The sequence below is a fragment of the Rhincodon typus genome, chromosome 3, assembly GCF_021869965.1.
Source record: "Rhincodon typus isolate 14 chromosome 3, sRhiTyp1.1, whole genome shotgun sequence".
Taxonomy (NCBI): Eukaryota; Metazoa; Chordata; class Chondrichthyes; order Orectolobiformes; family Rhincodontidae; genus Rhincodon; species Rhincodon typus.
In genome coordinates, this window is record NC_063334.1 from 52,846,250 (window position 1) to 52,861,690 (window position 15,441).

Below are 15,441 nucleotides of genomic sequence, written 5' to 3' on the forward strand. Positions count from 1 at the left end.
TCCTGCTTCTGCTGCTAAGTGACATCCTTGACCCTGGCACCAGGGAAGCAACATACCACCTTGATTTTTAGTCTGTGGCCACAGAAATATCTGTTTCTCTTGCAATAGATTGCTCGTGCTGTCCCAATCTATTTTGTTTCTCCAAATTCCTGTGCAGCTGAACTACTCCTGTGCCATGGACTTGGTTCTTGCTGCATTCCCCTGAAAAGCCATCTCCCCCAGCAGCATCTAAAACAGAAAATCCATTAGAGAGGAGAATGACCCCAGGGGACTTCGGCACTTTCTGCCTGTTGATTTTAATCTGCCTAGTGGTCATCCATTCCCTTTTTGCCTGTACACTCTTTACCAACAGTGTAACCTCACTGCACATCCTATTTGTAAAGATCTCAGCCTTGCAAATACTTCATAGTGACTCCAGCCCTGAATCGGCTCCAGATCTGAAATATGGGTTTCCAGTTCCTGCAGCTGGAGAGACCTCTGCACATGTGATCACCCTATACGTTGGAAGTGTCCTTGACTTTCAATATCACACAGGAGGGGCATTCTGCCTGGCTAAGCCACTTTACTATGACTTACCCTCAAATTACTCTCCTTCCCACTTTCCTTATTCTATGCTTTAAGCACTCAATCTAAACTGAAGTGTGTACTTTAAAGTCTTGATAGTAGGTATACTCAGCTGGGCTTGCTTATTAACGTGGCCACTTGTCCTGTGCTGTCTCCAGATCCCAGTAAATGAGCTTATGTTCTCCCTGTAATGCCACTCTTGAATGTTTTCAAAACTCACCCCTCTTGTGCAGCTTTTCAGCACCTGCTTTTCTTGAGACTGAAGAAGGAGAAAGAAAAAGGAACAGAGCACCTCTCTCCCCTACTCACCAAGCTCCCATTCACCAAACTTGCAGTGTGCACCAGAACACACCTGAGGCAATGTCTGATTTACTTTAACGATGTCTTCCTAGATACAGTGCTGAGGGCTGTATGGAAGGTGGGAGGAAAAGGTAGGCTTATCATGGTTAAATTCCATGACTCATGTTAAAAAAATCTCTTGATAAACTATTAACAAATTGACGATAACAATCCAGTTCTATCAAGGCTGTTCCTTGAATGGAGCATACGTGTTTTGGAATCAGATTGCCAAATGTATTGTCAATTTCAGTACTTTTAATCCCATTATCTCCACATGAATTCTGTCCTGTAATTTAGATCAAGTAAAAATTACTCCCCCTACTGCTAGGTTTTCTCTACTGTGTTCCTGTCAAAGACATCCATTGTTGTGATTTTTCTTTGCAGTGCATGTGGGCTAACATATTGCTGAATATATAAAGAGTTTGGTATACATTATTATAGGCGTGATGCAAATTAATGTAATATAAAAGTTGGAGGATCAGCAGGTAATACGTGAAGATCTCTGCTGGAATCCTATAATTCTTTCTTGAAGAATTTTGCTTTAGTGTTTATTAGTTTTCTAACCATTGTCATACTGTATACATTTGTGTTGCACTGATAAAACAGGATTTTTCACAACCATCATTAAATTAATTGGTCTACTGGTCTCGTTCATATAGAATAGTCCTCTGACGCCATTCATTTTTAATGAATTTTTCAGCATGTATGTATATGGGGATTGGGCACTGTCTTCACAGAGTGCTCCATTCAGCAGTAGCTCTTAATAAAAGGTAGTATTTCAGGAAATGATGTTGGATTGGTTAGTTTGAAAAATGAGGACAGGGTACATACAAGAGGTGTAGAGGGTAAAGGATCCTATACATGGGAGAAGGTATCTGTGTAGCTGCAATAATGTGTGGAAAGGCCTGAGAGAGGTAGGCCTAAAACAGGGAAGATTGAGTAACAGTACAGTTTGGAACTGAGGCTGAGAAATGAAAGAAATGGCAGAGGACTATTAGTTGGTACAGATTGCACCATAGTAATTTAAATAAGTGGGGGGAGAAGAATTAAATACTTAGTTTGTCTGAAATATGGTGTCACAATGGCAGCCATGCGACAACATAACATTATAGCTACTATAAGCCTACACGTGTAAGAAAGCATCTAGGACCTAATCAGAGGTGGTTCAGTCAATAGAAAAATAAGGCAGAAACTTGTTTCAGAAAAAATGTGGTTGTAACAGAAAGAGTTGGCAAACATGAGTGCTAGGAGTTATTGGTAAATGACATGAAATGCAATGAAACACAAACGTACACAATGTATATATAGCTACATTCTTATTTAACAATGTTGTTTAAATATTTCAGTGTGATTGCGTTTGAATAGTTCATTGTGACCTAGATTTAAAGGTTAAAAGCATAAGCATCTCTTGTGCGAGGTTCACATAGTCAATTTTAAATTTGCCAACAAAAAAGGTTACAGTGCATGCCAGAGTTTATTTGATGTTCTGTGTTTCAACGGTTTTAAATTGCAGTTCTCAAAAAGAAACTACACCATTGCATCCCTAAAACTTTAATTAACAATAAGTGCAGGGAATGGTACTGAAAACTCTTGAAAGAGTGGGGCAATACAATTTTAATCGTGCTGAAAATCAAAAGGAAAACATAGACTTGTAGTGCAAGAGTTCAAACATGTCTAGTACTATACTAAGTCAGCAATTACATAGCACTACTAACTGCTGTTAATTTGAAAAGAAATAGTGTGATCAAACTGCAAACGGAAGAGAATATTTTTCTTTACAGAGCCAGACCTTGCTAGTTTACTTTCGCAAAACACGCACTTTAATACTGAGTTTAATTTTGTAAAGGTATGTGTATTTTCTCCTAGGCAATGGGCGTGTATCTCTATGGGGAGTTGATGGTTAATGAAGATGCCAAACAGCAACATCTGGTTCACAGGTGCTTCACCAAGCTTCAAGAAGAGATGGACCCATCCTTAAGGAAAGTGGTAGCTGAAATGATACTCTAACCAAGTGAGAACCAGAGGTAACTCCACAAAGGTATTCAAGCATACCTTGGGTGAAAGATTTGAAGGAAAAGGAAATCTAAAAGTTGTACTGTTGTACAGATTTAGGAATATACAATTTGTTGCTTTACTGTAATTCATTCTAAACTTAAAACATTAGCGCCTGTCATTTGTGTTTTTTTAAACCTGAATAAATTACAGTATCATGATCAGCACATGACCTGCTGAGCTTTTCCAGCAACTTCTGTTTTTGTACCTGATTTACAGCATCTGCAGTTCTCTCGGTTTTACAATAGCATGATTGTATGTCTGTATGTTAATATGAATATTAATAGATTGAGAATGATCAAACTGTACTTTAAAATCATATTTAGTTGTCACTATGCTATGCCAGTTGGTTTTGTCATCTTTAACAGAACTCAAAACCAGGTGGTTGGGTGCCAAAGAGCACCTGCAGGGCCAAAATAATGAGTTGAGTTCTAATATTTTCTTTGCTAATGAACATTAATTGAAACCTTAATAACTAATGGTTCATGTTAAGTTAATAACTGGACAGAAATATCTCGTTTAAATATTTTTGCACAATACACTCAAGTGATGACCTTTGTTTCAATTGTTCTTAGATAATGACTCAAATGCAAGTTTGCAGTTGCATCAAATTTTGTCGTCTTTTTTGAAATAATTTCAGAATTATTAGAACACAGAGCATTATAGCACAGGAACAGGCCCTTCAGCCCACCATGTCTGTGCTGACCATGATGCTATTCTAAACTAATCCCATCTGCCTGCATATGATGTGTATCTCCCTCTTTTCTATCTGTTCGTGTGTCTGTCTAAATGCCTCTTAAATTTTGCTACAGTTTCTGCTTATATCCGCTGGCAGTTCATTCCAGGCACCTACTACACTCTGTGTAAAATAAAAAAACCTTCCTCGCACATCTCCTTTAAACTGTCCTACTGTCACCTTAAATCTATGCCCCCGGTATTTGACATTTCCACCCTGGGAAAGAGACTCTGACGATTCACCCTCACTGTCCCTCTCATAATTTTACAAAGTTCTATCAGTTGACACCACCATGCACCCGCCTCCCCAAACACACACACACACGCCCCACCCTCCAAGCCCCTGACATTCTCACGAAAACAATCCAAGTTTGTCTAATCTATCCTTGTAGCTAATACACCCCAATCCAGGCAACATCCTGGTTAACCTCTTCTCCACTGTCTCCAAAACGTCTACAATCATTCCTGTAGTGCGGTGACCAGAACTGCGCACAGTACTCCAAATGTCATACATAGTTTTATATAGTTGCGACATGACTTTTTTGGTCAAGTTTATTGTGTGTTGTTGAAACTGCATTCATTTAGACAAGCGGAGAGTATTTCATTACATTCCTGACATGTGCCTTGTAGATGGTGGACAGGATTTGAGGAAGCAGGAGATAAGCTGCTTGCTGAAGGATTCCTAGCCTCTAAGCTATCCTCATAAGCTCATCCAATTCAGCTTCTGATCAATGGTAACTCCCAGAATGTTGATGGTGAGGGAAACAGCAATGTTAATGCTATTGAATGTCAATGGGCAATAGCTAAATACACTCTTGTTGAAGATGGTCAACACCTGACACTTGGATTCTACCAGTGTTACTTGGTACTGTCCAGGTCTTGCTGCATTTGGCTATGGAGTGCTTCAGTATCTGAGCAGTTGTGAAGCAGCTGAAGATATTAAGGCCTCAGAAACTTCTGTGATGTGCTGGAGCTGAGATGATTAACCAACAACCACAACTATCTTCCTTTGTGCCAGGTATGACTCCAACTAGTGGAGAATTTTCCCCCTGATTCCCATTGGCTCCAGTTTTGCCAGGGCTGTTTGAATCCCTACATGGTCAAATGTTAAGGGCAGTCATTCTCACATTACCTCACCTCTGGAATTCAGCTCTTTTGCCAATGTTTGAACCAGGCTATAATGAGGTCAGAAGCTGAGGGACAAAGCTGGTTCATCCAAGATCCCTGGACTGTACCTTGCAAACCCATAACCACTTTCATCTGGAAGGACAAGGGCAGTAGATATATGGGAACACTACCACCTGCAAGTTGCCCTTCAAACCTCTCAGCATCCTGACTTGGAAATACATCACTGTTCCTTCATTGTTGTTGGGTCACAATCTTAGAATTCTCTTCCTAAGGACAGCGTGGGTCAACCCATAGCACATGGACTGCAGCAGTGCAAGAAGGCAGCTCACCACCACCTTCTCAAAGGTAACTAGGGTCAGGCAAAAAAATGCTGGCCAGCGAGCAATGCCCACATCTCCTGAGTGCATTTTTAAAAAGAAACTTTCTCCACATACTCTGATCTCTTTAGTCCCAAGAAATTTATTTAACTCATCCTTGAAAATGTTCTATGTTTTGACATCAATTGCTTCCTGTGGCAGAAAATTTAACAGACTCACCATTCTCTGGGTTAAGTAATTTCTCCTCATCTCAGTCCTCAGTGTACTACTCTGTATCCTTAGACTGTGTCCCCTGGTTCTAGACTTCTTGGTCATCGCAACCTCCTTAATACATTTACCCTTTCAGTTCAGTCATGTCAGAATTTTATAAGTTTATGTGAGATTCCAACACCTCCCCCATTCTTCTATACTGTAGCCAATAAACTGTAATGCCCCCTAAAATGCCCCTTAATTTGGCAACTTACCATTGCCTAGAGAGAAACTTGGCTCACTGCTCAAGAGATGCATGTAAGGTGCAGCGAGTTGTTCCTGATATTGAGATCAAACCCCATTATTCCATCATTCCATGCTGCTGCACATTGATTACCCAATACACTGCATCTCTTAACATGGAACATTTACCAAGTCTGTAGTGAGTTGTAACCATGTGTTTATATGTGATCAACTGTGCAGATTTTTTTTTTTTGCTTCAACTGAATGAAGTGACAGATTTTTAAAATTTTTCTGATGTATATTTTCTTTTCAAACAGTCAGTGGGTTATTGTCTGACAGGCTAACTTTCGGATTTGTTGGTTGGCTGGGCTGAGCTGAGCTGACTGGGTTTCATGAAGCTTCAATGTCACCTGGAAGGGAAATGAAATGTTTGCACGAAACCCAGTCAGCTCGGCGAACCAACCAACAACTCCAACCGCAATCCGAGCTACAGATCTTTGTTAAAACATTAAAGGCTAACCTTCAATTAGACATTTTAACCTCTTGCCTTGGTTTTGTGTAAATAATTGGTTAAGTAGTTTATATAGCAAACTGTTTCATTGCTGTGGTTAGTTTTTTATAACTTATGAAACACTTCCCATAGCAGAATTAATTTCTGAATGGTTAGTGTGCATTTCCTTGATGTAGGAAGAGATCGGATGCATTTATCTTTTGCAGATGTACAGATAAATTCAGAAATAGGAGCTTACGATGTATTTAAACTGATATTTTTGCGTCAAGTAAACAGCACTTATGTTTGCAGAAGATTTATCAAATTGTAGAATGGGGATTGATTGCTATTAAGATTATAAAGCTTGGCTGGAGATGTCTGAATGTAAAATGAATAGAAAAAATAGACGATTAAGTTTAAAATATAGAAATAGAAGTTTGAAGAGAGTGTCCTCATTTAAATGCATCTAATATTTTGTTTGTTTTCATTAAAATAGTGCTATAATCTGATCTGAACCTTCCCTATAGAGAAGGTGATGTAATAAATGGTATCAGTAAGAAGGTAGAATGGCCTCTTGAGCCTGCTTCAGCATTCATGTAGAGATCATAGCTAAATATGACAACTCAATCTTTGCTCAATATTCTTAGCTAAAAGAAAGAATGGGAGTCTCAGTGCTAAGACTCAACCCACTCATCAGGGGAGAGAATTTTAAATTTCTACTACCATTCCATTATCCCTGTTTCTAGATTTTTTTTCTTCATTATAATATTATTAGATATAACTTTAAGATTGTTCCCCATGTTCAGGATTCTCGAAACAGGGCAGATTGTTTCTCTGTATCTACTCTATGACATCCCTTTATCATTTTAAAAGTGACCTGAAGTAAAGTATGAGTAGCTAAAAGAAGAAGGTGATTTTGGAAGAGGAATGTTGGCACGAAACTTTGCCTGGGTAGAAAGAAGAGCATCTGAATTTGATGTGTGATGCCATCTCACAATGTAGATCTTCCTCAGTCCTGCATTGAACATACCAGATTGCATTATGCACTCAAATTCTGCTGGTTCAGAGGGATGTGAACATCCTGTGACTAGGCTTATTTGGTAGCAATTCAAAAACATTCCACCTTGCAGAAAAACCATTTAGAAAGAAAAAATGAAAGAGCTACATCTATATAGTGACTTTCATGACCAGACATTGAAATGGAAGTAGAAAATGTGGCATTAAATTGCACAAAACCTCCAGCATACAACAATGTGATAATGACCAGATATTCTGTTTTGGCAATGCTGGTTGAGGGATAAATGGTAACTGGAACATCAGGGCTAGATTCCTTGCTGTTCTATGTAGTAGTGCCACAGAATCTTTTATATAAAACGCAAGCAAGCAGATGCAGCCATGGCTTAACATCTCATCTGAAACACTGCAGATTTTTATGCTGAGGCCTCGAATTGGGTCCTAAACCAGAACCTCATGGCTCAGAAGAGAGAGAGCTGGAAACTTCGTCATCATTAACATGGAGGGAAGATTTAAAGGCATAGCAATGCAATATGATGATGGATTAGGAGAGAAAGACTGCCATGGGCACGAATCTTGGAAACCTCTTGCTGTTTCACTGAAATGGACTGAATTTTGCACCATTTTGGCTAAGTGTCAAATTTGTCAAATTTTTTGAAAGATTTCTCGTTCATTGTGAGGCCTGGTGTGAGCTCTCACTATATCTTATTCAATTCACCTCAACACCCTGCCCATAGCTGCCTTTCTCTCCTGATTTTAGCTCTATTTTATCACATTCCATTTCTGGATCAGCTTGTCACTGTGGGGATATTCCAGAATTTACCAGCATCCCTTGTGCCCCCTATACCAAATGAAAAAGGCCGTTGCACAGACTGGACACCCTCTCCCCTCCAGTGGAGGCCAAGACACCGGACATGGCCTGAGGTTGTCACTTGGGTCAGCGTAGTCTCAGCCACCTGGAGGAATGCACAGCACTGTAGGAAGAAAGCCAATGACATTTTCTCCTTCGCCAATGTAAGTGCCGCCATCTTCGCACCAATAACTCTCACTGTATCTCTGCTACTGTACCCAACTTCTACCAGGGCTGTGCTCTATCGCTGTTACTGCTATCTGCAAAATCTTCCCTTGATGGCTGTAACTCAACCCAACCCTTTCACTCCACTAACCCTGCATGCCCTCAGTGCTGCCTACTCACGTGCCCAGTACAGGTCCCCACCTGCACCAAAAATAACAGCTGTGCTACCCACTTTCATTTCCCGTCACATCTGCCTCTGTCTCATTTCAAAAAGAAAACAGCCCACAATAGTGCAGAAAGAGTTAAGACAGGTTGTGACCTGCCTCACATGCAGCTCTTCACCTCTTATGAGGAGAAGATACTGACTCTGACCAACCAAGCAACTGATTGACATTGTCCAAGCCCTTGGACTGGTATCAGAGGCTAATCGTATCTTACTGTGCAGGGAGCCCCCGATCAAAAGCTGCTCTCTGACTGAGGACTGTTGACAACCATGACAGGCTTCCTGGCTTTGTGTCTGTACTAGACAGCAAGGCAATAAAGCAGCTCTGCAAGCCTGGTATATCTGACTGAGGGGCAAAGTCCAAAAAAGATAAGGCGGTGAGCGTTCAAGTAGGCTTAGAATGAGTGTGTGTTTTAACAGCAAGCGAACAGGATGGTGATGCAGCCTGGTCCAGGTCATGAGCAGGGTGTGTGTCCCTGAACTTACACTCTCCTTGCTGCAGAGTTTCAAAAAGACAGTTGCAGTTTCAATCCGAGGTGCTACATTGAATTATAGATACCTCCTGTAAGTGGATCAGAGATGAGTCTTGAGGGTTCTCAGAGGCTGTGAATATGGAGTCTGTGTGGCCAGTGTCCTTAGAGTGTGCCCTGAGATGTTAGTGTCCAGTGTGTAATATAGTGGCCCTTTGGAGCAAGCAGCAACTTGAAACCGCCAGGTACCTCCTCTGATTCCTTGTCAAGAATGTTCGACAACTTGTTTGCTTGTGGGGATATTAGTTTAGGAAACTGTATTTTGATGAGGTGAGATGGAGAATTGGTGAGGTCTTTAACAAAAGCATTAATCCAGTTTAGTACACAGCTCACTGTTCCATAGTGGGAATTTTGTCTCAATGCCAGCACTTGCTTGAAAGATATTGCAAGTGACTCCCAACATGGAGATTGGTCTCCCCAGACTTACTGCGTAATTCTGCCAAATTCTTGCCATAACCCATGATGACCTGACCTCTATAAGATACCACCTGATTCCTTCAAAAATCTTTTAGACAGTTACAATGTTGTACTTTTGACAGGAGCTATCTGAAAACACTTGCGACAAGTCACTGGAAAATTAAAAGCAGTGGCCGAGATTTGTAATAAGGTCTGAGTCAACCTCGTTATCAGGAGTTCACCCTATGTTATGTAAGATAAAGCTTCTACAGTTGCATATGGAGGAAATTTAACAGCCTGTTTTACTGATCAAAATCTCTTTCACGTTATTTCATTTAATTATGGCATAGGAAATCCTTAAAACTTAATCTCAGTGGTTAATTGCCAGTTTTGTAAAATATTACAAGATGGAAGAGCAACTCTAGTAACAGTTCGAATAAAACTTATGATTCAAACCCCTCTACATTCTACTAATTTTGCTTGAAACCACTATCTTAATGTCCCTGAAATCACATTTTTTAGTTTGGAAAATAAGTTATTCTTCCTTCATAATGTTCCTTAATTCTGTACCCTGTAACTCCAAAAGAACCCCATTAATTTTGCTGCTCCTCATATGATTAAGTTGCCGTAACTCCAGTTGTGAAGTGTCCATTGTTAAGAGTAAAGGTTCATTTGCAAAAGTGTCGATGGATCCAAATTTCAGAGGTAAAAGCAGAAAGTAAAAATGCACTATGTCACCCAGTACTGTTGTCACATAATTATTCATTCAGGCAGGTGAACAGGCTAAGACAGACACTCAGAACAAAGAATTTGAGCTATTTGCATTTTTTTTTTGCTCGATGAGTTCTGTCATAATTTTTTAGCCCTTTTATTCAGAAAATCGAGAAAAATTTTGATTTTCCAATTAACTTGAATGTAGCTTTTAGGTAAATTATCAAAAGACATACACTCCTTCATTAAAATGATACTAATTGCCCAGATGCAGGGAGTAATTTATTAGGGGGTCAGTGCCAAAAATAAGCTTTTACCTTTGACCTCACAAAGCTAGTTTTACTTCCTGGCTAATATCTCTTGTTTTTCACGTTCTCAAACAGGCTTAACCAGAACTGAAAATCATGTCCAACTACGAGTCTTAGCATTGGAAACTCACTACCAGCAATTTCTACTGCGCGTACTTCTTTCTATTGCAAGCCTTAACAGCTATCAGTGTGAGAAGATCTTCATTTTTTTCCTCTTATGAGTTCTGTTTGAAGACTGTGCTTTTGGACTGCATGCTGATGTTCATTGTCGTCTCTGCAGACATTTAAAATTAGTTATTATTGCACATGCCTTCCAGCATTATGTTTGAGTTAACTCTACATTTAAATGTTTCAAATCAATTTCAGTAATATGTTATGCAAAATTGACAGTTACCACTGATTCATCTATGACCCAGGACTAATTTAAGTAAAACAGACTACAGATGAAAACACACCCCAAATATTCTGGGTTGTTCAGTAATGTGCAAAATATAGATATCTTACTGTTTGTTTAGTCTCTTAATATAAGATCATCAATTTTGTGCTGTGTTTCATCCTTTTAGACAATTATACAGCACACTGTGTTTTACTATGGACCGAAGTTAGGTAAATGTTATGTCAAATGTGTTGCTTTTTTAACCTGGTCGGTTATACTTTACCTCAACATTTTGGATCCCCTTTATGTATTGACCAGGTATTGTTTAAGTTATAGATCACAGTAACATGACTTTAATAGATACTGTCAAATCCATAGCCGGAGAGTTAAAAATCCATGAAGAAGCTTCATCATGTTACAGGGACTTTTCTTTTATGTTCATAATTCAGATCACCTTAAGAATTAAGAGGTTGGGTAGCAGGAAAGATTGATTTCAGTTTATATCATTTATTACGTGTCTGGAATGGTATCATCTTTCCATTTTCTTTCTTACTGGTATTTGAGATTCAAATGTTTCACCAAGGTAATGATGGGTTGTAACATTTAATTGTAGTGTGTGTGGATTTCTTGTAGAGGAGAGAGAGTGGACCATAAGGGTGGACAAGAATCTAATCACAGTTCCAGTGCTGATTCTATCAGTAAGAACTGCAGCAGTGCACCCTGCGGAAGTAATGTCCCTCTGATAGCAAATTGTAGATATCTGTGGTTAACTGCGTATGTGTAAATGAGAGAAGTTTCTGTCCAGTTTATCCGCTGTGCTGTTGAGCATTGTTATTTTCAGCCTTACATTTATGGAAAATCATGCACTTAGAGGCAGGAGATGGCATTGTGATATTATTGCTGGCTTATAGTTATCCACAGACCCAGTAATTGATTTATTTTGTTATTATCACATGTGCCAAGATACAGTGAAAAGTGTTGTTTTGCATGAATAACCAGACAAATCATACCTTAGATAAGCACATTAGGGTAATAGATCAGAATGCAGAATATAGTGTTACAGCCACAGAGAAGTGCGGAGATAGATCACCTTTCGTATTTGAAAGGTCCGCTCATAAGTCTAATAACAGCAGGGAAGAAACTGTTCTCAAATATTCTGGGCAAGCAAGTTTGAATCCACCATGGCATATGGCAGAATTCGAATTAAATTTTTTAAAATCTGGAATTAAAAGTCTATTGATGACCATGAAAATATTGCCAATTATCATAAAAACTCTTATGGTTGTCTCTTAAATATCTTCTGCACTGGTCCGCTCTATCATATCAACCACTAGGAAGTCTCAAAAAAAATGAACAAAACCCAATGGACTATCTGGCATCAGCTAAGGCAGTGAAATGACAATGATTAACTCTGTAAAGTTCTCCACACAAACATCGGTGGGGACTAGTGCCAAAACTGGGAGAACTGTCACACAGACAAGTCAAGCAACAGCCTGATATAGTCATACTCACTGAATCACATCTCATAATGTCTCAAACACCTTTAGGTCAAACATTAACAAAGAAACCTGCTGATTACCATGTTCCACCTGCCCTGGCTGATGAATCAGTTCCCCTCTATGTTGAGCACCACTTGGATACAGTACCGAGGATAGCAAGCGTGCAGAATGTATGTTGGGTGTGAGACTTGTGTCCCTCACCAAGAGTGGCTTTTCAGATTGAGTCCACAGCAGGTGGTGAAGGAACCAACAAGAGGGAAAAACATACCTGATGTCACCCTCCCCAATCTGCTTGCTGCAGATGCATCTGTCCATGACACAATCAGTAATAGTGACCACTGCACAGTCCTTGTGGAGATGAAGTCCCATCTTCGCATAATACCCTCAAACATGTTGTATGGTACTATCATTGTGTTAATTGGGATAGACTTCTGCAGACCTAGCAACTCATGACTGGACATACATGAACCATTGTAGGTCATCAAAAGCAGCAGAATTGCACTCTAACATGATCTGCAACTGCAACCTGCATTCTCATGACACGGCATATCTACAATGGCCATCAATCCAGGGATAAACCCTGGACTACTTGCACGCCAAATGGCATAAGACCAAAGCAATAGCCAGAGCTCAGTGATTCCACAACCAGTGGATCAAAACTAAGCTCTGCAGCCCTGTCACATATAGTTATGAATACTGGAGGAGGAGACTATCCAAACATCCGCATCCTCAATAATGGGAGAGCCCAGCACAGCAGTGCAAAAGAAAAGATTGAAGCATTTGTAACAATTTTCAGACAGAAATGCCAACTAGATGATCTTTCTCAACTCCCAGCATCCTAAATATGGTCACCATTACGTTGTTTAGACCAAGTTCAGACTGGGTGACTGTTGCCCGTCTCTGCAAGACAAGAGTATATACATAGATGAAGATACAGCAGAGACACTTAGAGCTGTGTAAAACTCAATTAATTTATTAAGTACTTAAGTAAATGATAAATGCCTTTAACTACTAGAGAAATCTCAACCATTGCCCTTTACTGCCCTGGGTCATTATTACCCAGGAAACTTGGCACCCGGCCAGGCTAGAACCACCACGCTTCCTCTTGTGGGTATTTCTTTGCCATTGTTAGTCTGAGTTACTGCTAAGATCAGGGGTTTCCTGGGCTGCTGCTTATGCAGTTCAATAAAAACCAAAAGAACTGCGGATGCTGTAAATCAGGAACAAAAACAAAGTTGCTGGAAAAGCTCAGCAGGTCTGGCAGCATCTGTGGAGGAGAAAACAGAGTTAACATTTCGGGTCCGGTGACCCTTCCTCAGAACAGTTCTTATGCAGTTCAGACCTGCCAATTTGGCATTCTGATTCCCTTATTTGGAGTTGCTTGTGAAACTTGTCCAAACCCAAACGGTTTTACCATAAATAGCTGGCAATTGTCAAATTCCTTTGGTTTCTGCAAATCCTTCTCCCTTTTATGGTCTCAGTCATAACTTAGCCCCTGATTGGTATTCACTGCAGCTGGAATATCATTCTGTTCATTCTTCCTAAGTGCAGCTGGAACTTGGGTGTGGTGACCTATTTATCTTAGAGAACCTTTCTGCAATACTTCTACTTTCTATAATGTCATCTGTCTGGCTTGCAGCTAACTTGTTCCAGTCCACTGTAAAGTCTCATATTGATTCTCTTTTTTTTGGCCTTATCCAACATCTCCCCACTTTGATCCAAAGATTTATCTGAGGATCACCCCTACCAGGTCTGCTACATCTGCCAGGGCACTGGCAGGCAATGGTGTGTATTAATACCTTACAGTGGTTTATTCTCAGCAAAGTATTGCCTCTTTTGTGTTATTTGACGGTACCATTTAAGTTGTTATACTTCGAATCAAAGTTACTATTTATTTTACTCATTTTCCTTTTGTTCCACGGCAAGTACATTGTTATATACTTTCCACATCTTACAAAATCAGCATACTATCAATACAAGTGACAATGAGCAAATAGCAAGGAATACTATGAACTAGCCATATCTATGTTATTCCCACCCTACAATAAATACCCATTACAAACCCTCTCCCATACAAGCTATCTTTTGGTATCTGAGACCAATCCCTGTTGTCAGTCTCTTCTATTTCTTAACTTGCTGTTTTAACAAACACAGTAGGACTATTACAACAACAAGTATAACAAGTTGCATTATAACAATGTGAGATATAACCCTGATACATGGGTGAACCTGAGTGATCTTCACCCAGCCTGATGTGTGGAGTAGGTGGAAGTTCAGTACTTGTGAATCACCGTAGATCCTTGTCCGTATTATTTGAGTGGATGGATAACAGTTATGCGCAGTTCCTCATCAGGTTCTGGCTTAAACAGGACTTGGTGACTAATGGTCATGTCAGAGGAAATATTGCTGATAGCCATATTCCACCAAACTAGTGCATGTGATGTCCATCCCTTTTGGTATCACAAGGCTGCCGTGGTGACCTAGTAGGTGTCTCCTACTAATGCATATTTAAGAAAACTTTGGTTATTCACTTTTTCACTGGCAGGATAGATAATAAGCAGTTCTCATAAGAAGCAAATCCATACTGAGTTAAATCTTCTTTAGTCATTTTCTCTGGACAGGCCCAGTGGTTTTCCCCTTGGTGACACCTGGACAAATCCACTCCCCTCTTAGGTTCATCTGGAACTATGGCATGGGTTGAGATGTTGTTCAGTGAAACCCAGGTATTTAACCACATTATGAACTTTCATTAGGGAGCGTGTTAGATTGTCCCCATACTTGAGCACATGGAGCAATGCACCAAAGTAAATATTGGGCCTTATTATCATCGCAGGTACTGAAAACCTGGTTGGTGTGAGTGAAGCCACTGAGGTGGCACAGAAGCATTTTCTCCCCCACTCATGTCTTCAGTTGTTCATCCAACAACAAGACCGGTACTCTATGGGCATCTAATTGCAGCATTTTTGTACTAACCAGCTAGTATATGTGGAGCAGTATGCTGCCTTATTGTTGTGTGTTGCGCCCTAGGCCATTCTGTCTATAATCTGGATGGTAATATTCTTCAGGGGTCTCAACATTTTGATAATGTTCAGAGTCACCTGTGCCACTTACTGTCCTATATTACTAGTCTTTTCCTGATCCTCATCTTTGCCCAGTGGGATTGTAACTGATAATTCAATTTCGCTATGTCAAGGTTGTTAACAGTCACCACCCCAACACATGGCCAGTGCCCACTAATTCTGTCAGCCCCCTTCTCCTCCTGTTCTTTTCCCATGTAAATTCACTATGACTTAAGTTGTCTCTGGAGCAAAT

At 40.0% G+C, this 15,441-nt stretch overlaps 1 protein-coding gene across 1 annotated transcript in view; it reads left to right on the forward strand.

The window, feature by feature from the left end:
• LOC125481131 (aminopeptidase O-like) overlaps positions 1–15,441 on the forward strand; it is a 158,642-nt gene that overhangs the window by 120,331 nt on the left and 22,870 nt on the right. Inside the window, exon 6 of the mRNA XM_048592290.1 lies at positions 2,770–2,927. Within this exon, the coding sequence (XP_048448247.1) occupies positions 2,770–2,910 (141 nt within the window). The 3' untranslated portion in view covers positions 2,911–2,927. The remainder of the gene's footprint in view (positions 1–2,769; positions 2,928–15,441) is intronic.